Genomic DNA, 27,691 nt, shown 5'->3' with positions numbered 1-27,691 from the left:
CATTCGAAATAAATAAATAAACAAGAGATGTGTTTGTCAGAAACACAATTCCCCCTACTGCGCCGCTTTGATTTTTTTTGGGTATCATTAGGCAGGTACAGATAATTATCTCCCTTTGAAGCTTATTACTTCCCTTGATTTTTTTTAACCTTTGACCTTCAAGGATGACCTTGACCTTTCACCACTCAAAATGTGCAGCTCCATGAGATACACATGCATGCCAAATATCAAGTTACTATCTGAAGCGACATAGAAGTTATGAGCATTTATGGAAACCTAAACACGAAACCTTAACACAAAGTGTGACGGAAAGACAGACGGGCCGTTCGATCACTATATGCCCTCTTTTGGGGGCATAAAAAAACAGTTTATATTCGTAATTGTCAATTCATTATCAACTGATACTATAAGTAAGTTACCGGTAGTTTCTTTTTTTTTTACTGGCCAGTACAGTTACCAGAAATTTCTTGTAAAAAAATTGTCGCCTGATGTTGGGGAACTGTACCATGATTAACAGAAAAATTGTGAGACTATGGTAATGATCTAGAAGCATGCACCGAGAGCATCGACAACTCAGCTATTTGTCATTTAATACAGTCTCCACAGGCTATGGTGCAATCATAATAATAGTAATCAATAATACTGGTTACTAGTATTATGTCTCTCGAGCAAACTATATTAGATATTTCAGATTTCCTGCTATTTGTTGTCACGTTTATCTGGGAAAGAAATTTGCAGTTGCCTGTTGGCCCAAAACAAGTAGATTAAGGTTTGTGAAAGCCAATGTAAAAATTTGAGAGTCCATGCTTACAACTACCTTTTAAATAAGATGGCATAAACGTTGCTTACCTGTGGGACATGTAACACTAACCTGTTATGTGCACATTTTGTGTTGTTTATCTAGTGTTTTTTTTACTCTGTATGACACAGACTTTATGTGGCATGACAATATTAGAACACAATGACTTTTTTTCTGTAAACATATATAAAAAAAAACAAGATCCCCTAGACTGTGACCAAGTCTGACCAGAGGGACATAATTTGAGCGAGTTAAGTAGATTCTTCACACCAAATTTTAAACCCTTATCCTTGTGGTTTCAAAGATTTTTGACTTTTATAGAAATAAAGTATACAAGTCTTTACATAATATTTGACATCTTGGCAATAGCAAATATTGACCCTAAAACATTATTTAAACAAACTTTGCAGAGGACCATGAACTTACATGCCAAATAACAAATCCCCAAACCCAGCTGTTTAATGGATTTTTATTAACTATAGAAGTCTGTATAAATCATGTGACCCCTGGGGAATAACAAGTTTTGACCTGAGTAGCATGATTTGAACAACTTAATAGAGAACCACTAGACAATGTTACACACCAAATACTAAAACCCTCAACAGTCTTAAAAATATCATTTGACCCCTGCGGAATGGCCAGTTTTGACGCTATAGACGAGATTTCAACATCCATAGCAGAGGACCACTATATGAAGTTACATGCCAAAATACAAACCTCTGAGCCTTATGGTTTCAGGTAATAATTTTTTTAATAAAGTTTTCACTGAAGACATATAAGAAAAACAAGTAATCCCCAAGGGTGGGGCCAATTTGACCCTAGCTAGGGGCATTGCTTCAACACACTTCATAAAGGACTAGCATACAATGTTACACATCAAATATTTTTTGTTTGCTCAAGTCCAAACACATCATGTGACCCCTTGACAATGGCCAGTTTTGACCCCAAGTGCATGATTTGAACATGCTTGATAGAGGACCAGTAGACAGTGTTACACAAATAATACATCCCTAACACTTGTGTTTTTTAAGAATATTTAAAGTTTTAATTTTGTCAATCTATTTTTAGCTATTTTGACCTACATAGACAATTGAACAGAAGAAATAACAAGAGGTCCAAGATGGCCCTAGTTTGCTCACCTTTTTTTTTACAAGGGATTGTTCATTGCTTAGTTGAAAATTCAGTACGAGCATATTAGATTGGTTCTCTTCTGTTTACTTTTGCAGTGTGAACACTATGATTAATTCTGATTGAGTACTGTCCATTTGCATGGGTTTTTTGCAATGCAAATATTTGCAAGTAATGCTAATTCTACATGTGTTTACAAGGTTTTTGTAAGATTTGGACCTCATGACCAAGATTTTGATCCCACATTTCCAAACGTCAAACTTGACCTACATTTTGAACCCTCATGACCACATCAAACTTTGCTTACAAAAATAAATATTCTGACCAAGATTCATAAAATCTGAAACATAATTGTAGCCTCTAGAGTGTTTACAAGGATTTTGTATAATATAATGAAAATTTTGACAATCTAAGTGCAATAATTCTGATATTTAATATGCGATTTTGCTCAATATCAAACATGACTGAAAACGTGTGGCCATATAGCTTCTCAGCAACTTTGATAAAGAATGCTAGAGTGTTTACAAACCAAATGTGGACGGACGGAAGGAGGACGGACAAAGACCGATCCTAAAACCTCACCTGAGCGATCAGGTGAGCGAAAGTTTTTTTTTCCCACTGATCTGAGCCATTTTCCAACTTGTCAGAGATATCAATAAAACCAATATCTTGACTAAGTTTCATGATGATTAGGCAAAAAATGTGACTTCTAGAGTGTTCACAAGGTTTCTCAATAGTCATATAAGGAAAACTGCCCCCCCCCCCTGGCGGCCATGTTTTTAGACTAATCGGGACCATTTTCAAACTCATCTGAGATATAAATCAAACCAATGTTTTCACCAAGTTTCATGAAAGTTTTTTTTTCCACTGATCTGAGCCATTTTCCAACTTGTCCGAGATATCAATAAAACCAATATCTTGACTAAGTTTCATGATGATTAGGCAAAAAATGTGACTTCTAGAGTGTTCACAAGGTTTCTCAATAGTCATATAAGGAAAACTGCCCCCCCCCCCCTGGCGGCCATGTTTTTAGACTAATCGGGACCATTTTCAAACTCATCTGAGATATAAATCAAACCAATGTTTTCACCATGTTTCATGATTATTGGGCAAAAAATGTGACTTCTAGAGTGTACACAAGCTTTTTTAAGCTATATAAATATAAGGAAAATGCGCCATCCCCCCTGGCAGCCATGTTTTTCAACGGACCAGAACTATTTTCGAACTCAACTCTTGTATCTAGAAAACAAATGTTCTGACCAAATTTTATGAAGATTGGACCAAAAATGTGACTTCTAGAGTGTTCATATGTTTTCACTATATACATTCACTGTATAGAGAAAACTGCCCCGCCCCCTGGTGGCCATGTTTTTTCACCGATCTCGACCATTTTGAAACTCCTCTGAGATATCAATAAAACCAATGTTTTGACCAATTTTCATGATGATTGGGCACAAATTGTGACTTCTAGTGTTCACAAGGTTTCTCTATAGCCAAATAAAGAAAACTGCCCCGCCCACTGGCGGCCATGTTTTTCAACAGACCGGAACCACTTTTGAACTCAACCAACATATCATTAAGACAAACATTTTGACAAAGTTACATGAAGATTGGGCATGAAATGCGACTTCTACAGTGTTTACAAGGTTTTTCTTTTGTGTTGACCTAGTGACCTAGTTTTTGACCCAGTTTTAAACACAATCGATGTATCATTGGTACAAATCTTCTGACCAAGTTTCATGAAGATCGGACAAGAAATGTGGCCTCTAGAGTGTTTACAAGGTTTCTCTATAGCCAAATATTTCTCTATAACCACTTTTGAACTCAACCAACATATCATTAAGACAAACATTTTGACAAAGTTACATGAAGATTGGGCATGAAATGTGACTTCTACAGTGTTACAAGGTTTTTCCTTTTTGCTGACCTAGTGACCTAGTTTTATCCAGCATGACCCAGTTTCAAACTCGATCGAGGTATAATTGGGAAAATCTTCTGACCAAGTTTCATGAAGATCGGACAAGAAATGTGGCCTCTAGTGTTTGTAAGGTTTCTCTATAGCCAAATAAGGAAAACTGCCCTGCCCACTGCAGCCATGTTTTTTAACGGACCGGAACCACTTTTGAACCCAACCAACATATCATTAAGACAAACATTTTGACAAAGTTACATGAAGAATGAGCATGAGATGTGACTTCTACAGTGTTTGAGGTTATGGAACCAATTTTTATTACATTGACTAGTAATTGGGTTCATAACCCCTGACAGAAGAATGGGCCATGTACATGTACTCGACACATCTGACCTTGGAGAATATTAATTTATGTAACATTTAAATCCTTCCAGCTACTAGACATTATTGAATGGAAACAAAAATCCAAATGAACCCTTACACAATAATTATGACAACAGCTCCTGTTGTACAACAAAAATAGGACAACTCAATTACCAAAATAATTAAATAATATTTATTTAAAAGTATTAACAATGTTATTTGTTAAATATTAACAAATTTGAAAGCATTGTACACATGTTTGCTTAGCATAGGCCGGCACATTAAAAAAAAAAACCTGTACAAAATATTATACATGTGTGTTATTTTTAACCAAAAGAAGAACAAAAAACACTTCAACTTGATACTTTTTCCTTGGCATCAACCCATACCATCCAAAATATATCAGCAAAAATTACATAAATGAACAAAAACTATGCAATTTATGTCTGCAATATGATTGTTACAGTCTTCCTGAATCCTCACAAGTTGTTTTTTTCCCCATCTTTTTAAACACTTTCACTCACTTCATGTAAATAACAAAAGAACAAACAAACAAAGTCAGCTTTCATAGTTCATAAATATTCATGTAATGCTATGCTGACCAATTTATTCAGTATTGCAATTTTGGTCGCCACATAGCGGGTATCCAAAGCAGGTCACTAATTATCACAGTGCACAGGCATCAGAATGGTTCGTTAAACAAGACGATAGGATCTCTTTTTGTGCTCAGTGCCCGAAAGCTTCGACCAAACACCCTCATCACTCGTGCAAATGTCGCCTCATCGAAACATGATCGCGCCGTATTGCTTCTGTCAAATGGCTCTGGAATAGTAATCACACATATATGCTGATACCTGTTGTCAAATATTATTTAATAACATAAGGTAACTAACCTGTGAGTTTTACCTAAATTTCAGAGAATCTTTACCTATTTGATAAAAAGTAGGGATGGCAAAATTATTCGAATAATCGAATATTCGATTGAATGGTCAGCATTCGAATATTAAAAATGATATTCGCATATTCGCATTTTATCCAAACGTAATTTCACCAATATTTAATGACCTGCGAACCGCTTACTAAAAAGCAACCGAAATCACCTGGAAGTAACATGTTTGACGTGACGTTCTTCGTGTCAAACTGATAACGCCGCCCGTATCAGTGTTGATTGCGCAATGCAATATACACGCTCTAAGAAAGGCCCCGACTGTTTTCGCCAATGGGGTGCCAATTAACGGTTTCAATTGACTGGCGAATAATAATTAAGTTTTGTGCTGACAGTATGTACAGCCATTAAAATGTGTGAATTACTCAAATCGCGCAATGCAATATACTTACTATAAGAAAGGGACCGAACTGTTGTTTGTCAATTAGGTACCAATTAAGGGCTTCAATTTACTGGCGAATAATAATTTAGTTTTTGTGATCACAGTTTGAACAGACATTTAAATATGTGAATTACTCAAAAGGAACAGATGATATAAACTAAACAATCATCAAGGAATCATAATTCAAATCTGAAAATGCCACCAGCCCCTTCTGCAGTATGGAATACTTTACACGGTCTGAGGATAAGAAGACCGCAACGTGTAATGTGTGTAAACTTAGTTTTACATATGCGCGGTCTGCTACAAATCTGTGGAATCAATAAAAAATAAAATTCTATGACACGATGTTTTTCATTCTATTTGTGCCCGATCACAGTATCGGTCATAGTATTAGTCGACAGCGTACAATTTTTAGATGGCAACGGTAATAAACAGCCTCGTATTTAGCAAACGGATATAACTTACAAACCACTGGAAATTAACACATAACAAGGTAAAATCAATCCAGCCGTTTTATGCGAATATTCGATTGAATGAATTTGCGAACATTCGAATACCGATATTGGTATTCGATGCCATCCCTAATAAAAAGCATGGCTCATTTTATTTTAAGGAAACAGGAGGCCCAAGTTGAAATTGAGAAAATATGTAACAAGAGCTGTCTCCATAGGAAGACATATGCTCCTGAAAAACGCTTTTTCGAAACCTAAACGCAGACCCTTAGTTCAAGGTCAAAGGCGTCAAAATTTGTGTGCGTATGGAAAGGCCTTGTCCATATACACATGCATACCAAATATGAAGGTTACATCTGAAGCAACATAGACGTTAGGAGCATTTTTCAAAACCTTAACGCAAAAGTGTGACGGACAGACAGACTGACAGACAGACGGACGGACAGTCCGATCACTATATGCCCTCCTTCAGGGGCATAAAAAGGAGGGAACCCACACCCTTATGCAAGGAAATCATGAGCATACAATTCTTTAAGACTGCCAAAGTTGTCGGCTCACCTTCCACTTTGAGGCACTTCCACATGGAGAGTTCAGTTGATGGTGTCCAGGTCTTGGCTAGGTGTATTGGCAGCCTACAACCCTGCCGCACACTGGCCACATCAAGATCAAAACTGAAAAATATACACAGAGAAACTGGGCTGTCATGTTGAATGGACACAAACAGGGTTAGGTGTTAATTTTACTTTGTTGCCAAGTTCAACAGACATGCACATTGAAGATTGTGTAGCTGAATAGAAGAAAACATGTGAAGTCATTTTTAATTAAAGTGCGAGTTCCATTTAAATGTACTGAGATATATTAATATTTCATGTTCTACCTTTAAATGCCATTTGATGTATTGAAATCAAGGCTTTTATTGTTTGCTTGTGAATAATTAACAAGAGATTGCCAACCGGTAAAACTCCACCATTTTTTTATTTTTTTTTATTTGTTGCCATAGCAACCAGAAATCTTGAACAAAATGAAATGACGTGCATAATCTCCATATTGCCATCTATCCATGTTTCAATTTTCATGAAAAAATATGAAGAACTTTTAAAGTTATCGCAGGATCCAGAAAAGTGTGACAGACTGACAGTGTGACAAACCATATATCCCCTCCCGTTTCACCGGAAGGGGACAATAAAGAAGTACATTATTACCAAAGTAGATATTGCTGAATATTGCTTTATTTTCTGCATTTTGTTTATACATTAAAATTCTTGTGGAGTCTGACCTTTATTTGTTGTTCTGAAGTTTCTATACAATAAAGCACTACGGCAGTTAATTTAACCCAAAACAAGAACATCAGTGAAATGATGGATGCTTACAGATAATAAACTTTATCACTATACGGCTAGTAGTGTGAAAATAAAATATTGTTTAAGGGCAACAACTCTCAAGTGAAAACTCACAGGAGTGGAAAGACGTGACAATTTGCAAAACTCCACCATGTAAAGATATTGCATATAAAGTTTTATCAGATTCTGATGATTTGTTCCAGAATTCTGACACAGAACTGTAAAATTCAGTAGAAAATGTTATATTATCACCCAAATGGCAATGATTGCCTAAAAAATAGGTAGAGCAGAACAACCTGAAAATATACGCATGTCGAGCCAATTGGGTTGCTTGGTATGAAGTGTTATAAAATGTGGAATATTAGTGTCTAAGATCATAAGTGAAAAGGAATTATTATTAACATTCCATATCTCCCTTTAAAATCAATTGAGCTGAACCATCTGACAATATTTGCCAATGTAAACCCTTAAAGGGAAGCATGTATAAAGCTTAACGAAATTCTGATTATTACTTCATGAGATCATAAGAAAATCACATATAAAAACTCAAAGGGCAATACCTCCCTGAAAAATCTTTTGACAGACGAACCTTGCAACCATGCTTATGTCTAGCATATCTACTTTCATTAAATATGGTCATTAAGTGTCTGTGATTGAAAGTGTAAATAAAAAGCAACATATTATTAATAATAAAACTGTAATTACTTCCTGAAAATTAATTGGACTGGAATGCCCTAACAATGATACCCTCTGTTGGGATTCTGCATATCAAGGGTCATCAAATTCTTATGATAAATGAAAGACAACTTGTGTGAAAACGTGAGGGCCACATCGAAACACTCCATCAACAAGTACTGCAATGGAATGACCATTACAAGGATGCACATGTCAACCTTATAGGGACACTGAATGTCAACTTTCATCAAATTTCAAGCATCAGTAATTGAGATCTTGCACAAAGACTACAAGTGTGAAAGATGGAAGGATAGACAGAAGGCAGGAAAGGACATTGAGCATTACAGACCCATGCAACTTCAATTCCATCACAATTAGAATTTCAACATATCCACAAAATTGCGACTATACTATTCTACCCTTTCAGGTAGCATTAAAATCTATTATTTAGAAATCAAAGTTGTAAGCTATGAAAAGTGGGGACAAAATATGGGGCATGGTATGAACTTTACACTCGAAGAAATCTATTTACTCAAACTCTGTACTGTAGTATTTGAGGAAACCAAGGAACAAATCCCCTAAACTTTCAGAGTTCTTGCTCTTGAATTCAATCTTCACATTCATCTGAAGGTTCCGAATGTCGTCCCCATATTCAAAAAGGTCCTGCAAACAAAAAGAAACTGAAGACATGGCAAAATTAGAAAAGCAATATTTAAAAACAAGTTTCGTTAAAAAGACACTTTTAGTCAAAATATCATTTTTTACAATCATTTTCACACAAATACAGCGAGATCACAAGCCCACATCCCAATTCATGAAAATCCATTGCTGAGAAACTAGCTTACAAAAAGCTTTTACCTAGCCCTTATGCGGAGGGCTGGGCAAGCAGATTAGCTAGATTTCTTCAAAAAGTCTAGCTATATAAATGTTACATGAATATGTTGCAAGCAGCTTAAATAAAAAAAATACACTAACAATTCAACAACTGCAACATAGCTGTATCCATGCATACAAACCATGTGTCTACACCTTCTCTTACAATTTTTAAATCGACAACAAAATGACTCTTCTCAAATTTGAATACAAGCATGACAACAGGTAGCAGTAATGGAGGGTTACGTTATGAATCATCAATGGAAGACAATAACACTCATCATTCAGATAAGTAAAATTTCAACATGGAATAAGTCTATGAAGTAAACAAGAGATTGCCAAGCAATATTGTCCCCTACCGGTGAAACTCCACCATTGTCAGATTTTTTGTATTAATTTGTTGCCATAGCAACCAGAAATTTTGACGTTGCCATCTTCCCATGTTTCAAGTTTCATGAAAAAATATGACAAACTTTTAAAGTTATCGCAAGATCCAGGAAAGTGTGACGGACAGAGCGCAAACCATAAGTCCCCTCCGGTTTCACCGGTAGGGGACAATTAAGCGAGGAACACTTACTGGATACAGTTTCTGCACAGACTCCACCACCGGCGGTTCACAACCTGCTGAATAAGAAAATACAACTATGTGTTAATACAACACACAGAGGGTTTACAAAAGCTTCTTTTATCTCTGTTAAAAAAAAAGGAAACTCTATAAAAGGTGAAGTATCATCGTATTAAAAGTACTTTGTGTTGTGTTTTAAACATAGGGGTACACACTGTTAAATTCATTAAATTTTGCAGCTGAATTAGGCAAGCCAGAATTCTTATGTAATTACTTATGAGCAAGAATGTTACAAACCTGTTTTGAAATTGAAAATCTGAGCAAAGCCCAGTCTGAAATTAACCAGAGAAGGGCTTGCAAGCCGATGCTTTGTTGGATATTTGCATGTTGGCACAATCCCCATTTGAAACTGTAGTATTCAAACAATAAGTTTCTTGGTCAGATTTGGGGCCAAAATTGTGCCCCAATCCCCATCTTAAAAAGTACACATTTTCCCCACATTACAGCCTAAAATTACAAATTGAAGGTGTCCAGCAAACAACAAAAAAATCATTAAAAGAAACTCATCTCCCATTAAGCTCTATACATTGAACCTTTTAATAGTAAATATATTTTTGAAAACACTTTAATCCTCAATTTAAATATCATTGTTACAAAAAATAAATAAATTATTCTTCCAATTTTAGTGAAAACAACATGATTATTCCCAATCCAAAAAGATAAGATGATTCTCTAAAAGATGAAAACAAAACATTGATACCCTACAGCACAGCCTTACACTGGAGATAGTTGATCAGCATGAGGCAGAGAGAGTAGCTGGAGATGGTCTTCTTGGAGGCGTCATTGATGTCATGAAACCGTGCCCACTTCTTCACATACAGTATCAGAGGACGCACCCTCCAGTCCACTGGTATTAAGTTGGAGAAAATATAAACCAAGCTCGGAGAAAATGGCGCTTAGTGCATATGTACAGTGTTATCCCAGATTAGCCTGTTCAGTCTGCACAGGCTATTCAGGGAAAACACTTTCCCCATACAGGATTTTCGTTAAGTAGAGACTACAATGAACATTTCCATAAACGCAGAAAGTGTCGTCCCTGAAAAGCTTGTGCAGACTGCACATGCTCACTGGGACAACATTTTACGCACATGCAGACTGCACATTCTCACTGGGACATTTTACGCACATGCATAAAGCCCCATTGTTCCCAGATTTTTATTAACCCTTTGCATGCTGGGTAATTTGTCGTCTGCTAAAATTTCTTCTGCTGAATTTCTAAAATTAGCTTTTACTTCAATTTTTTTCAAAGAATACTATCAGAATAGCAAACAGTTTGGATCCTGATGAGACGCCACGTTCTGTGGCGTCTCATCTGGATCCAGACTGTTTGCAAAGGCCTTCAAAATTCGGTTCCAGCACTGAAAGAGTTAAGTGCTGCACATAGGAGATATGTGTATGCTTTCAGGGTAAAACTGAGAAAAAAATACTTTAGTAAAGGTGGACCATCAATATTTTTACAAGCACTTTTACATAAGAAAAAGCAGGTAGTGTACAATTACTTATGAAGTTTTAATGTCATAGTAAAACAAAACTTTCTATTTTGGGAATACTGCATCTTACTAGAACAATACTAAATGTACTTACCTGTATTCTATGTATGGTATTTTAGTTTATCAATATTTTGTTTTACACACTAAACAATGATTTGGTATAATAAAAAGCTTAAAATATGAAAGTCAAATTATATTACCTACATTTACCTATCTTCACAACTAAAAAATACTAAAAACGGTACTGTTGTAAATACTGTGAAAATATAAAACAAGAGCACCGCCTTGGGGGTGCAGACCGCGCATCTATTTTTTTTTTAAAGGTGAAGGGACTCTCATTTTCAATCACAAAGGAGGGAGGGGTGTAGTGAAGAGGGGTGTATAGTGTGGGGGTGTGGAATTTATTACACTATCTTCCCAAAAATGCGAAAAGAAAAAAAAAATTCAGGGGGGGGGGGGGGGGGTGGGGGGGATTCTTGGGTGCGATGGTTGGACGGTATTTCAAACATAAAATAATAAAAATAAATATTTGTGTTTTTTAACCATTTAAAAAAAAAATTAAAATTTGGGGGTGGGGTGTATAGTGTGAGGGTGTGGTGGTAATTTGTGAGATGATCTTTACTGTACCCTTATGATAGTTTGCGAGTCTTCCAAGTATGAAAGCAATATCTATGATACTTTAGGGGTTAAGTGGACCAAAGCACAAAACTTCACCAAATTTTCAATTTTCTAAGTCTAAAGGGCCCATAATTCCGTCCAAATGCCAGTCAGAGTTACATAACTTTGCGTGCACAGTCAACTTATGATAGTTAATAAGTGTTGCAAGTATGAAAGCAATAGCTTTGATACTGTAGGAATAAAGTGGACCTAAACACAAAACTTAACCAAATTTTCAATTTTCTAAGTATAAAAAGAGCACATAATTCTGCCAAAATGCCAGTCAGAGTTACATTACTTTGCCTGCACAGTCCCCTTATGATAGTTAGTAAGTGTTGCAAGTATGAAAGCAATAGCTTTGATACTTAAGGAATAAAATGGACCTAAACACAAAACTTTACCAAAATTTTCAATTTTCTAAGTATAAAAAGGGCACATAATTCTGTCAAAATGCACACCAGAGTTATCTAACTTTGCCTGCCCAGTCCCCTCATAATAGTAAGTAAGTGTACCAAGTTTGAATGCAATAGCATTGATACTTTCTGAGAAAAGTGGACCTAAACGCAAAACTTAACCGGACGCCGACGCAGACGCCAAGGTGATGACAATAGCTCTTTTTTTTTTTTCAAAAAATAGATGAGCTAATAACAAGAGAAGTGTTTGTCAGAAACACAATGCCCCCTATTGCGCCACTTTGAAGCCATAAATTTGACCTTTGACCTTTAACGATGACCTTGATCTTGACCTTTAGCCACTCAAAATGTGCAGCTCCATGAGATACACATGCATGCCAAATATCAAGTTGCTATCTTCAATATTCAAAAAGTTATGACCAAACTTTAACGAAGGTTAAAGTTTTAGGAACGAAAAATACAATGATATTTGACCTTTGACCTTGACTTTTCACCACTCAAAATGTGCAGCTCCATGAGATACACATGCATGCCAAATATGAAGTTGCTATCTTCAATATTGCAAAAGTTATAAAACTTTAACCAAGGTAAAAGTTTGTGACACACACATACAATGACTGACTGACACAATGACAGACAGACAGACAGACAGGCCAAAAACAATATACCCCCGATCTTTCGATCCGGGGCATACACATTCTGAAAGAACACTGGTACTTACTGGCTGCGTAGTATCGCAGTAAGTGTGTGTTTCTGATTCCAACGGAATTGTTGATGTTGAGATCACACTCTATGCCACTAGAAAAACAAATGCTGATGAGTACACATGTTCCTAGATGCAAAGCCACACAAAAAATACTGTTGAAATTTTTTGTAAAATATGTTGATAATTTGCATAGAATATCATGAAAACATTAGAATATTATATTCAATACAAAATTCAACTTTTAATCATTAATTGGGATGGCAATTGAATGGCACTTTACTGAATTATCAACTTCACCAGCTTGTAAAACAATGGCCACAGTTTCTTGAATATGATGAGTTTGTTTTAAAAGGATAAGCTTATTCTATTTTTTTACACTTGCAATATAAAAACACAAAACTTTCACATGACAAGCTTTATATGAAAGGTATGTATATAGAAACACAAATCATAAAAGCTATTTTATACAAAAGTATCAAGTTAAAAACAGTTCTTAATATCCATAAATTTATGTAATTGAAACTGGCTTAAAATAAAGGTTTTCTCACAATTGGACCAGCAGTGTAGACCATTAATCAACACACAGTGATGGATAGAAATCTATGTCGATTCCTTTACACTTTCAAACAACTTTCTGGTAAGGCACCTAATAAAACTAAAAAAAAATGTTTCAACTAATTATGCGTACAAGAACTTAATCTTACTGTAAATAATCTTCGAACTTGAGAATGGGTACTCTAGCTCTTATCACCTGTGCCTTGCGTACAAACTCTGAAACAAGGGTGCAATCAGTGACTTAAAAGCCGCATTTTGCAAAAAGGGTATTTGCCTTACATGGCCAGCATATCTCTAGACCAGCCTTCCTATTACTGAAGTCATGTCAGGAGCTACTGTATCTGCCATAAAGTCATGCAAGATTTGTGGTCTTTATGGGTTATGCATGAGCCGCGTCGTGGAAAATGGACCTCATACATATCTGAACAGCACAGCTCCAGGAATGCCTCGGCACCTGTACAGTCTGATGAGGAGTCATAATGGTTACTAATGAGACAACAAAACCTTTATAGGAAACTTCATAGCGGACAGGGAGGCCTCACAAGGCAAAATACTAAAAAAAAATTAACGACGCAGCTCATAACCTTGCAATATACAGCAAATGAATACCAGGTCAGTAGAAGTATTAAGTACAACAAGAGGCAGGATTATACTAAATTTCAGTCGACCTATATGAACTGAGTAAGTGACCTTACATTATGTGTATGATGTCATGCGTTCACATCAAATTGAATATCTGTATTTATCATTCATATAAATTGTAATAGAATGTTGTGGAAGAGTTAAAATTTCAGACAGACTTAAACCAGTTTGTTATGCCAATATCATTTAGTCATTCCTTTAGCCTACAAACCAAATGAGGACGCCCTCTGGGAAATTGGGCTTTAAGCACGGCTTTAAGCATTGTCTCAGATTAGTATAATGAAGTCCTCACAGGATGACCGGGGACTCTACTTTCCCTTTTTTATGGAAATTTTCATAGGAAAATCTGAAAAGAAAATCCAGTTCAGGCGAACTGGCTTGTCCCTGATTAGCCTGTGCAGACATCACACGAAAATCTTGGGCAATACTATATGCACATTCATTTAAAATGGTTTTCCAATAGCACAGCTCAAATATATTTATAAATGTTTTCAATCTGTTAAAACTTATGTCCACAGATTGAAGAAAGATAAAACAGTTTTGAAAAGACCCAATTCAACCTAAATACATCACCTACACGAACACAAGCGCAGTCCTACAGTCCATAACTCATCTCCATGAACTTTTGTTGTTTCCCCTTCCTTCTACATATAACCAGTACCTACTTGATTGTCTTCCCCTCCTTCTACATATTACCAGTACCTACTTGATCATCTCTCTTCCTTTCACATATTACCAGTACCTACTTGATTGTCTCCCCTTCCTTCTACATATTACCTGTTATTACTTGATCATCTCTCTTCCTTTTACATATTACCAGTACCTACTTGATCATCTCCCTTTCCTTCTACATATTACCAGTACCTTCTTGATCGTCTCCCTTTCCTTCTACATATTACCAGTACCTACTTGATCGTCTCAACGCTGTCTGTATTGCCATCAGGATTTCCACTGCTTCCCTTTTACCATCAATCTGTTGAACAAATCACAGTAGACACACTTTTGACTCAGTTTGTTTAGTTGGATTTTCCATAAAACGGCTATTAAGGCACGCTTTTACTGGGTTAGTGTGTTAAACAGTATTAAGGGCACATATTTATGCAAGTAATTGACAACTGTCATACTTAAATGAGATGAAGGGATAAAATTGCCGTAAAAGAATTGCACGACCTATTCCACACCAAGCCAGGCCAGGAATGCACTTGCAATCCACTGATCTTTCGTACAGTGCTTCTCCGTCCAACAATTTGGGATCAAAATATGCACATTGTGGCCATATAAGACTGAACTTATATTAGTTGTGGGTGAAATGAAGGATGCGATAAACCATCTAAGGCAAGACATTAACCCAAAACTCATTTTGTATGCAAACTGCTACAAACTCGGTACAGTTCAATTGAACAAGAGCACCGCAGAACGGGTGCCACGCTCGGCTGCGAAAGCTTGTCAGAATTTTTTTTTTAGAGGTCACAGTGACGTTGACCTTTGACCTAGTGACCCAAAAATGGGTGTTAACCCAAAACTAATTTTGTATGCATACTGCTACAAACTCAGTACAGTTCAATTGAACAAGAGCACCGCAAAACGGGTGCCACGCTCGGCTGCGAAAGCTTGTCAGAATTTTTTTGTTTTTAGAGGTCACACTGACCTTGACCTTTGACCTAGTGACCCAAAAATGGGTGTGGCGTGTAGAACTCATCAAGGTGCATCTACATATGAAGTTTAAAAGTTGAAGGTGGAAGCACTTTGATTTTAGAGCCACTTTTAAGGTTTTAGCACTACGCCGGCTGACGACACGACACGACGAGCTGGCTATGACAATAGCTCGGGTTTTCTCTCGAAAACAGCCTCGCTAAAAACTGGTAACCATAAGCAAATTCACACATTATTCTTGTGCCAGTACACATTTTAAAATTGCTAAACACATACAAATAATTGGAAAGTCTGATGCCTCAGGTTATTTAAGATGCACTCAATATGAAAGTCCGATATCCAAAACAAAATATCACAAGTTCAGCTGACACTTTTGCTGGGTTCCTACCTGTTGATTGCTGACCATGAGACACAGGTCCATATCGCTGGTCTTTGTGGCAAACCCACTCATGGAGGATCCCACCATGTACAGCCCACAGACTGAAAGGATCACTGGACATACAGAGTAGCACATAACATACAGAACACCACACACTTCATAAATGTTTCCACATAACATACAAAATACCAAATAACATACAGAGTACCAAATAACATACAGAATAGTGAATACCATTTAACATACTAAGTTAGTAAGAACCACATAACAGCCAAAGTACCACATAAAATATAGAGTACCGCATATCATACAGTGAACCAATTAACATACACTACAGTGTAACATATACCATACAGTGTCACACATTTCATACAGTGTACCGTATATCATACACAACTAGTGACTGTGAGGTCACAGGTTAGATCCTCACTGTGTGATTATTCTTTAGATATTTCTCTAAAAACATCAAGTACTGGTTCTACCGAGGAAACAGACTCAACACCAAGTACTGGTTCTACCGAGGAAACAGACTCAACACCAAGTACTGGTTCTACCGAGGAAACAGACTCGTGAAACACCAAGTACTGGTTCTACAGAGGAAACAGACTCTTGAGCATTTTAATAAGCCTCTGGCTTTTGATGCAATCAAGCTAAAATAAATAGGTTTAAACTAAAATTAATTGTGTTTTAGTTTGGCATATTTCAAGGCATGAAATGGATTGAGCGCTATCAGCATTACAATGCACAACTCAAATGATCATAAGTTTCATAATGCTGACTAGGCTAGACAGTTACAGAGTAATGATTAGAGTTTTGTAGTTTTTAATACTTTTCGGTTAAATTATCTGTCATTAAATATGTTGTTTTTTCTAGTTTTTTTTCTACTGTTTTCTTACATGGGAATATTTCCTTGAAGACTGCATACAAAGCGTTCCTCAGATCCACCTTGTGTTCGTAATTCTCATCTGACTGTTTGTACTGTTCAAAGTATCGCCATATCTCAGATGTTATCTGCAGCATTGATACAAATAAAAGATTTGACACACAAAAAAACAAGACTTTGAACTATGGAGTATTGAGCATGCTTAAGATATCTGGTCTGTCTTGTGCACTTACATGATATATAGATAATATTTGAAATACTAATAATAATACAGAATTAATTTCATAACATACATTATAAGATTCAAAGACAAGAGCTGTCAGAGGACAGCGTGCTCGACTATCCGAGTGCTTGACAGTATAACGTAAGCCATCATGGAGAGGGGGGGGGGGGGGGGGTATATTTGTATAATGTGGGTGTGTGATCATTTAATAGATGATCTTTCAAATTAAGAAAACACATTATTTTTTTGGGGGGGGGGGGGGGGGGGGGGGAAGCGTGGGGGATGGTTTGGGTAGAGTGCATTGGTGCATTGTGGTATGTAAGGTAAGTGTTGTTTCGTCAAACTTTAACATAGAGTCAAAAAGCTTGATACAGTTGTCTGCTCTTGTTTATAGGTTGGTGTCATGATTGTTAACAAGTATGCAAAATATGAAAGCAATATGTCAAAGGACATTGAATATATTTGGGGTAGTATGCAAACTTTAACATTTGCTCGCAAATGGACACGGGAATGGGAACGGCAACGCCGACACTGGGGTGAGTAGGATAGCTCCACTATATATATTTCATATATAATAGTCGGCTAAAAAATGCACAAAACTTACAAATACAAGAATATTGAAGAAGAAATTAAAATGATAAACCCAAATCCAAGAGGGCAAACAAGTCTGTTATTTGTAATGTTTTTAGAAATGCAAAAATACCAACCAACCATCAGCCCAAGAAAAATGTAGGCTTCAGAAAACAATCATAGATAATTTTTTGTTACAAATGTTGGGTCCATGTTTCATGAAGATTGAGCAATAAATGTGACCTCTAGAATGTTCACATGGTAAATGACAGACGACTGGTGATAACAAGAAGTTCACCAGGTCTGTTCTGTTCAGGAAAGTTACAAACTGTTTGTAACACATTCATTATTTGATGTTTTATCATGAAAAATCAAAATTGACTTGCATTTGATAATATTATTGATGGTATAGTCAAAACTGACCTAACAGTCACTTGAAAATAACGGTCAATTGCAGACAACGGTCAGTCTGGATTCCCCCAACAAAAAAAACTCTATATTACACACGAGAATAACGGTAAATAATCCATAACAGCCAACAGCCAGCATATTTCACTCCCTAAGTCATGTTTGAACTGAAACAAGATATGTGCTTGTCAGAAACACAATGCCCCCTTCTCCGCCTCTTTGAAGCCATATATTTGACCTTTGACATTGAAGAATGACCTTTCACCACTCAAAATGTGCAGCTCCATGAAAAACACATGCATGCCAAATATCAAGCTGCTATCCGAAGGGACATAGAAGTTATGAGCATTTTTCAAAACCTAATTGCAAAGTGTGACAAAAAGACAGACAGACGGACGGTCCAATCAATATATGCCCTCCTTCAGACTGAGTTGTGAAAATCAAGAACACAACTGAAACAGGTGCACGTAACAATAAGAATGTGTATTAGTAGCAATTATCGGCTGCATTCATGATGACTAAGCATGAGCGCGTGACAAAGTCAATAGATCTTTGTTGCTGATAAGGTGTTCAAAACAACACCAAGCTGGCAAGTGTTATTATTAGAAGGCTATAAAAGGATTCGTGATCGTCTGTTCTGGAAACCTTGACATTGCATTGCAACTGTTATAACAAACTAAATATTTTGTAACAAGATTTTGGCGTCTTTTTCTTCGAATTAGAACGATATATTTATACCGTACCGTACTTTCGGTTTATGACAGCGAATCAGCTTTTATATTTGTTCGGACGTGACGTCAATGACACATGACAATCCTACTTCCCAATAAAGGTAAGTAATACGAACTGTCGGATTTACTTAACAAACGAAATGCATGAGTAAACAACAATTCTATCGTTGATAAAGTCATAGATTCAGTTTTTTAAAGTTATGAAATTAAACAGTGTTTTTTTTCTCACCATTTTGAGGCTCGGTCCCTTTGGATTGGAAAAATTTGTAACATTTTGACTAAAATTGGGTAATTAGGGTTGTTTTGCTAAAAATGCTTCAAAAGTGAGAATACACATGTTTTCAGCATTATATTTACTAAGGTTGAACTTATAAGGATGGAAGATGAACAGAATATTGAGATCTAAACAAGATACATGTATGTGTTCGTCAGAATCACAACGCCCCCTACTGCGCCGCTTTGAAATAAAATTTCTATTTATCATATTGCAGGTATAGGAATCCTCTCCCTTTAAAGCTTATTACATCCCTTGGATTTTGTCCAATCCAACCAGGGGGGGAGGGGGGGGGGGGGTCTGTAGACAGTCAAGAATGACCAAGTCAAACATCACTGACAACCAAGGCCCGTGGTTTATCAAAGAGATCATAGCCAGAGTTCATCATGTATCTATGGACATAAGTTCACAAGTATGTAATGAACCCTACCATTCACAAATTAGTACCAGGGTTCTCAATAAGAGCCAGCCGCCGGCAAAATCAGCCATTAGAAATCAGATTTTGGCCGGTTGAAAATCGCTCAGATTCGGAAAATCGGCAATTTACTTTCCAAAATGTGCGTGTCTTTTTGGTAATTTTGCTCCTTTTTGCTATTAAGCAAAGACTTCGCTTCATTATCTCCCTTAATGCATTACAACAACAACAACAATGAAATGGCGAAAATTGGAATCGGTCAAAAACCAGTAAAATATTTTGACATTCTTTTCATCACATGGTGAATTTTTGTTCCTGATTGCTTGTGTTCTTTGTGTTAATGCAAAGTTTTTGTTGTTGTGAAAGTTTGTTTTAATTCAGTTACGTTTCAAACAAGAAGTGCCACGCAAAATGTTCATGGCAGAAGGACGATCAGGCCTTTTCCCCATTCCTGTAGGGCCCAATTTAGGCCCAATTCCCAATCCAAAATCGATTTTTTTTTCTTATCAGAATAGAATGTCCAAATTGGAACCTTGTGCAAAAAACCCATAAAAATTGACCCTAAAAATCTAGTGCAATTACGTAACCGAAAGTCGTATGTATCCGAATTATGATACACTTCGTGAAAAATTGCATTTTATATGAGTTAAAATTTTACAAAAGTGTTGTTAGTTTAAAAAGCTAAACTTCATAAAATGCACAAAAAATGCTCAAATATAAGTGCCTTGTTGACCATTAAAATAGCCATAAATTGGCCCAAAATGCAGGAAATCAAGCGCACAATTCCGAACCCCTCTAAAAGGCCTGTTGGTTTCACATTTTGGCATGTTGGCTTAAAAGTTATTGAGAACCCTGAGTACAGGAAAGAAATGATAATTATATCATTTAACAAGATATGTGTTTGTCAGGAACACTTTGTCCCATTTTGCGCCGCTTTGAAGCTATATATTTGACCTTTGACCATGACCTTTCACCACTCAAAATGTGCAGCTCCATGAGATACATATGCATGCCAAATATCAAGTTGCTATCTTCAATATTGCAAAAGTTATTGCAAATGTTAAAGTTGGCGCAAACCAACAGACCAACCAACCAACAGACAGGGCAAAAACAATATGTCCCCCACTATAATGGTGGGGGACATAAAAAAAACTTTGACAAATCAATCATTTATGTTATAATTAATCAAAATAAAACATCTGTACAGTATCTGTGAAAAGAACTTTTCATCTTCCATCCTTATAATTATATAAATTACTTCCCTTGAAAATAATTGTCTCTAACAAATCTTTATTTTTAGTAGCAAATAATTAAAAGCCACTACGGTGACTGTAGATTCACCACTCAAAATGTGCAGCTCCATGAGATACACATGCATGCCAAATATCAAGTTGCTATGTTCAATATTGAATAATTATCTCCCTTTAAAGCTTATTACTTCCCTTGGATTTGTATTTTTGACCTTAGACCTTGAAGGATGACCTTGACCTTTTACCACGATGTGTTTGCAAGAAACACAATGCCGCCTATTGCACCGCTTTGATTTATTTAACAAAAATATATAATTTGGCAGGTCTGATAATTATGTCCATTTAAAGCTTATTACTTCCCTTGGATTTGTTTTTTCGACCCTGTGACCTAGTTTTTGACCCGGCATGACCCATATTCGATCTTGACCTAGATATTGTCTAGATACAACTTCTGACCAAGTTTCGTAAAGATCGGATGAAAACTATTTGAATTAGAGAGGGGACACGAAAAGTGTTACAGACTGACAGACAGACGGACAGTGCGTAAACTATATACCCCCTTTTCTTCGAAAGGGGGCATAAAAGAATAAAAATGAAATTTGGAAACCTCTCATTGGGAATTTTTAGCTTCCATTTGGGAAAAATATATACTTTTTTCAATTGGGAATATGGCTGATTACCGGACCTGATTTTGAATGAAAAAAACACTGTTAAATCAATTTATAAAACATTATTCTGTATTATTAAATAGAAATTATTTATGTTAATATGCTTAGGCTTAGTTATTGGCAATGAGCCTTTGACTGATTTCCCTTGACTGACAACTGTTCTCAGTTTTGACTGTATGTACCAAACATAGTTTGACAGTTTTAAGCCATCCTTGAGTAATATTCCGGAAAACATGACAACTATCCGACAGACAAACTCACTCCTATATAACCCTTCAAAACTGTGTTCATAAAGGTATAATTATTTGATTACCGTGCCATTCAGGTCGTTTTTTATTGATGGCGGCAATCTTTCTGTTCTTTTCTTCTTTAATGTTGGTTCATCTGTAATTTTTACTGTACTAGAAGATATTCTGTCATGTGATCGTCTGCAAATCAACAAAGCTTCGTTTCCATAAATATGTTACTGCAATACTTTCTGTTTAGTTGCTTAAGGTAATGATCCCAAACAATGAACTGAATCTGAATTCAGAGCTCCCGTTTTTAGATGATAACCTTTAGAAATGTCCAAATATCGTTAAGAAATTGTAAGAAGGGAGAACAAATACCCGTAAGATAATTATAGTGGGGGTACTTGTCACAATTCAATCTTGCATAGTTTTTTGTCAAGAAAAAAATATCTAAAAATATAATTTCTTATAATGCTCAATTGAACAATACTTAGTAACTACAGAATCTTTCACATCCTTTTCACATTAATATCAACATATACAATCACAATTTTTATGCCACTTTTAATGTTTAAGCTCAAAATCTACCCTTTGCTAGTGTTTTTCCCAGGACATTTAAAGGCAAAAGCTGCCATGCAACATTTTTGAAAAAATCTTAATTGCCTCTTGCTTAGCCAACTAGTATCAGAGTACTGCTCCAAGGCCACTGAAAGTTGATTACTGCATATGAGCCTGCACACTCATACAGTCAGGTCTTTTTCTTGATCTGAGGAGAGAACCTTGCATTCCCTTTTGGAGAATTTTATTTCATCAAGAGAGCTGAGAGAATGGGAAGACATTTTCTTAAATTCTATGTTTAACTTGAAATTTGGAGAAAAATGCATCATTGCAAACTTATTGACATATGGAAATAGGCCTACTTCAGCCCCTGATAAAGTAAAAAAGTCATAAGGTTTCCAATACACATACTTTCCTGGCGTGTGAACAAGAGGATTGGGGCCATCTCTCTGGTGTGAGATAAATGCAGACTTTCTGTTAGACTGTGATGGGAACCCTGACGTTTGTGGGTACACAACTGGAGTGGGGTAATTGACACTTGGCTGGTTGTTCCACTGATGTACTCTAGGCATTCCTGAAATTATTAGCATAAGAAAATATTAACTACAAAGAATATGTTTAATACCCATATCCATTAAAATTGATACATAAACAAGAGAAAAAGCACAAAAGTACACACATAATATAAACCAGTAGCTTATAAAAAGCATGCATGTCCAAATGATAACATGCATAAAATAAAATGCCAATAGAGTAGGACCACATTTTAAAATTTAGAGAATGAAACTTTTAACAATATACTTTGTTTGATGGAAACAATGCATTCTGTGAAAGTGGGCTCTATGCATGTATGTAGATTGTTGTCAAATATTTACCTGTGCAGTTAACACAAGCTAATCTTCGGAGAAACTTTACACTAGTATGATTTTTTTGTTGAAAGAAAGTCTCTTCTAAATGAAAATCCAGTTAAGACAGAGTTGCTGTCCCTGATGAGCCTCAATAAAGGGCAGTGTAAGCTCTATATTTTTCCTAGTGTTGTGATTTTTAGTTTATGAACTCAATTTAGACTGTTTTGTTTGATGCCATCAGGGCATGGTGGACATGTGTTATCAGAACAGGATACCATGTGGTCATCATTTCATAATAAAGACTAGTCTGGTGTGTTGCTCTGCAAAGTCTGCTTGTCAAATATTTCAACAGTTGCCATAATAAATATCAATAAAATGTTAGGTCCTATCAGTGTCTTTCCACACATCCAAATATGGGAGGGTGGGCAGATTTGTATGAAAAGCCAGGTTCTGTGAGGGAGCTGCTAAGGGAGAGTAGAATTGGATGTGGAGATGTAAAGATACTAGTAGTATAGAAAGAGTTGGTGGCAGTTTGAGAGAGAATGGAATTTACCTAGATTGTGAAGACAGTTAACAGATAAACATTATTAGTGTATATATTCATTCTTGTAGTGTGTAAATAAAATGTAGAGTATATATACTGTGTTGTGAAGTTATGAACTCCCCCCCCTCGAAAATCGTAACACTATTGCCTCAAAAAGGTTCGTTTCTGGTCTCCTTGGAAAAAACAGGGTCAGTAGGTAGGGATTTTTTGTGTGTGGGGGTACTAGAATGGAGGGCTACTAAAGCTGATAATAAGAAATACATGTATACATATGCTTTGTTTGCTTGATATAACATCTTATATGAATTATATTAACAAAAATGAACACATTTTTTTTTTGGCGTCCTCAATTAAAAGTTGAGGGTCGACGCCGATTTGGGAGACACGGTCGGGGGACCAGAAACGGACCTATTTTTTTTGGCCTGTTAATTACCATATGTTGGATATTGTTGTGCAATTAATCGCTGGGGTACTTGACGTTGTACATATGGCTCTTGGAACACAAAATGTGATGGAACTGAAGTGCTGTAAGGCTGGTAGCTGGTACCAGGCAGAGATGTTTGGTGGTACATTATGTGCCTGAAATGAAATATATTACCTAGATAATTTCAAGTTGATAATTTAGTTTTGGTTAATGCAATATCTTATAACAAATATAACTTATTGTTTAACCTACATATAACTAGAAATCAGTGTTGGCATGAAAAACCCGCCCCCGGGAAAACCCGGTTTTACCCGCCCCGGGCAATACTCTGAAAGTGGGCAATACTGGGCAATACTATTTTTTCTTCATTAAACATGCAGTTTTAATTGTTTTTTATCATCCTTACTTCTCTGCTAGCCTCTATTGTAAAGAAAAAAGAGCAAATGCTGTTGGCAATAATATTGAAATAGAAGTTACATATTGTCACTGTATGATAGATAAAATTTTAATACAGACTTCAGAGTGACTGTTGTTTTATTAATTACAATATCATTAAACGATAAAGTCAGAATTGATAATGAGTGATCATTGAAGAAATACTTTTTATATTGAAACACAATTAACAGATTCTGTCACTTACTGTAGCAATCAAAGCATGTTTTCACAGTTTATGGGAGGGCCCTGATTGGCACTAGTCTGTGTATCTTTTATGGCCCCTATTAAACAGTTAGAGGGCCTTTGTCTGGCCCTAATAGGGCCCTTATGTGGCCCGAATAGGTCTAATGATTATCTAAGTGGCCCAGTGTTACTGTTAGTTGTACAAACTGTGTTTCATAAATGATGACACAAAACTGTGTCAATAATTTAAAACACTAAATAGGAGCATGAGTCTTAATGCAATATAAGATCAACTAAATTATTTGAATGATAATGTCTCTACCCATTTCCCTTTTCCTTCATAAATACCATTCTGTTACATATCATATCATATTTTTTAGAAAAATAATGTGAGTTAATAAAATGTAAATCAGATAAAACACAGATACCAAGTTATACCCAGTATTGTCCATAAAGACCATTAAATTGAATTTCATTTATGTCAAAATAATAAAGTATTTTAAATTAGGATTCCAAACTTTCCACATGATGTAGTTGGTTAAAATGTAACAAATAGTTTCTAATTATTAATAATTAATGGATATGTTTTTATAGAGACTAATAATTACATGTATATAAGTTATATAATTGTGTAATATCTGTATTACCCAGTATAAAGCCCATCCAAACCATCCAAAACAAACACAAAATGAATTGCCCTTTTTTTGCAGAAAAAAGTAATTATTAATATGCATCCGCATGAAGTAGAAGTTAACAGTGTAAATAATATAATAGAATTGCTAAATTTAATAGTTTTTTTCCGTTATGTACTAAATCATTATTATCATTATGCAAGTTGTGCTGTTGTATAATTGTGTAATATCTTTGATACCCAAGTAATGCCCATCCAAACAGACAAAGAAAAAGAATTTCCATTTTCATGAAAATGAGAAGGAATTGTTTTCACATGAATTAGTAGTTGACAATGTAACTAATACTTAAAAATTGTTAATAGATATGTTCTTTTAATATGTACAAACTCATTATTATCGTACAAGTTATACAATATTGCAATATCTTTATTTCCCAGTATTGCCCACTATTGCCCAGTAAAACCCGGGTTTTCCCAGAATTACCCGCCCGGGCCGGTCAATACTATAAAACCCGGGTTTTATGCCAACCCTGGCTTTCAAGTGTGAAACTAAGCAAGATGAACCCAGTAGTACTTAAAGCAGTGTTTAAAACATACGCTTCTGTATGTTAGGTTGGTACAGTCCTTACTTACAAATTCTGTGTATGTTAATTAACATGACAAGTTTTGGAGCATGTCTATCTGTAGTATTGGCTCTTTTAATGAATACATATGAATTTTGGAAGTGAACAAATACAAAAACACGCATGTGTTATATGTCAATTTATAGTTTAATGTGTATTGTTGGACATAACAACATATAAAACATTTGATAAAACTACTATTAATCCATTTATAAACAAAATAACATACAACATAATTAAAAATCATAGCATCACTCTGTAATAAACATGACCTACTTTCCAACAAACACTTGAACAAATCATGAGAAGATGAGAATTATTAACAACAGACTGTAACATATTTTCAATAATAGGAGGTTTTGGTGTGACGTCACAAGAGGGGTTTTCCGTTACTTAAAATAGATTGACCGTCACACCTCTCAATCGCTGCCATTTAAATTGTATCAGGGTAAAGGTCGTCGGAAGACTAAATTACACAAAACTATAAATACCTGTATTCTTTCTTAAAGTAAGTCTTTAATATATGATATTTCAAAAATAATAAAACATATAATAATTTGATTATAATTATAAGTGCTGTGGATGCAATAGTGTTATTATTCATGAGAGATCGAAATTTAGTGTAAGAGGGGCATTGAATCAGTTATAAAACAAAGCCCCAAAAAGCGTAATACATTACAATCTGTAAATGTACTTTTAATTTTCATTTACATTGAATGAATTTTCGTTTCGCTGACATTGAATGAATTTGAAAATATTACGAAATTTTAGCATTCAAATGGAAAAAAAAAACCACCTGCATATTTTGAAAATTGAACTGTCTTGGCATGACATATGTATATTGAAAACTCTTTACTAGTGATAATGAGCAATACAAATATAGCATTTTTTGATACCATAAATATATACATTTAATTTATTTTACCCAAGTATTTTATATCCCTATTTTAATTAAACGTGATTGCTTGTTTTCATGATGATGTTTCGAACACTGCAGTAACAGTAACACACGATCTTTACACCTTACAGCGGAGTTTACATTTGCAGGTACCCGTTAAATACGTTAATTGTGTAGCAGTAAATTTGTACAATATTTTAAAATTTATAGTTATTAAACACTATATTGTTATGTTTAAACTGGCTAATATATATACTCTTTATAGTTCCTGTTAATCCGTTTCGGACAAATGTCTATTTTTTAAATATGTTCAAATATTTTATAAAATCAACTGTATTTGGCTTAAATGACTGCTCAATATGCCAAGAGATGACATGGAGTTATCATAAATTGTGTTTAATGACGAGACACATTATTGTGGTTTATGCAAAGACCTATACAAGTCTAGGTCTCTGGGTTTATGACACCCTGTTTTCTTAGTAATTGTCTGGACAGTATTCTATCATATCAAGATAATCGGTTTGTGATGAACAAAGGGGCAATTTAACACTGGGTCAAAAATGCTGAAACAAAGAGTGTCAAAACTGGTGTGAACTATTAAATACAATTACATTTATCAAGAGGATTTAGTTAATCTGTAACAAGGTAAGTTTTTACAGACATATAGGTTCATATCAGTTTCTAGTATATGTTAATTACATAAAATCAATCTATTTGTTGTTTGTTTTCGTCCTTATTTGTGTTCGTTCATTGAATTCAATTTATTCTGAAGAATTTCAATTTCTGAGTATTTTGTTGTTGTTAAAAAGGGTCGCGAATATGTGTCATAAGAGATTGTTATGGTAACCTTATCACGATCATCAAAGGCAATAGAAAAATGGCCGCAGTTTTGACGGCCAAAATTT

At 35.5% G+C, this 27,691-nt stretch overlaps 1 protein-coding gene across 4 annotated transcripts in view; it reads right to left on the bottom strand.

Moving 5' to 3' along the window:
• Positions 1 to 4,381: 4,381 nt before the first annotated feature.
• The window catches only part of LOC127879478 (poly(A) RNA polymerase gld-2 homolog A-like), a 27,545-nt gene continuing 4,235 nt past the window's right edge, over positions 4,382 to 27,691 (bottom strand). For 2 of the 4 annotated variants that reach the window (XM_052426328.1, XM_052426329.1), the window contains exons 2-14: positions 24,026 to 24,171; positions 22,612 to 22,780; positions 21,726 to 21,840; positions 16,887 to 17,001; positions 16,000 to 16,091; positions 14,868 to 14,931; positions 13,466 to 13,532; positions 12,777 to 12,853; positions 10,214 to 10,342; positions 9,448 to 9,494; positions 8,530 to 8,660; positions 6,541 to 6,653; positions 4,382 to 5,024 (exon numbers count right to left, since the gene is read on the bottom strand). In XM_052426328.1, the coding sequence (XP_052282288.1) occupies positions 4,885 to 5,024; positions 6,541 to 6,653; positions 8,530 to 8,660; positions 9,448 to 9,494; positions 10,214 to 10,342; positions 12,777 to 12,853; positions 13,466 to 13,532; positions 14,868 to 14,931; positions 16,000 to 16,091; positions 16,887 to 17,001; positions 21,726 to 21,840; positions 22,612 to 22,780; positions 24,026 to 24,164 (1,398 nt within the window). In that variant the 5' untranslated portion in view covers positions 24,165 to 24,171 and the 3' untranslated portion in view covers positions 4,382 to 4,884. The remainder of the gene's footprint in view (positions 5,025 to 6,540; positions 6,654 to 8,529; positions 8,661 to 9,447; positions 9,495 to 10,213; positions 10,343 to 12,776; positions 12,854 to 13,465; positions 13,533 to 14,867; positions 14,932 to 15,999; positions 16,092 to 16,886; positions 17,002 to 21,725; positions 21,841 to 22,611; positions 22,781 to 24,025; positions 24,172 to 27,691) is intronic. The other 2 variants (XM_052426330.1, XM_052426331.1) reach the window with 2 other exon arrangements.

Source organism: Dreissena polymorpha, chromosome 4, assembly GCF_020536995.1.
Source record: "Dreissena polymorpha isolate Duluth1 chromosome 4, UMN_Dpol_1.0, whole genome shotgun sequence".
Taxonomy (NCBI): domain Eukaryota; kingdom Metazoa; phylum Mollusca; class Bivalvia; order Myida; family Dreissenidae; genus Dreissena; species Dreissena polymorpha.
The sequence above is the reverse complement of the archived record's forward strand: the minus strand, read 5'-3'. Positions and strand labels throughout refer to the sequence as shown.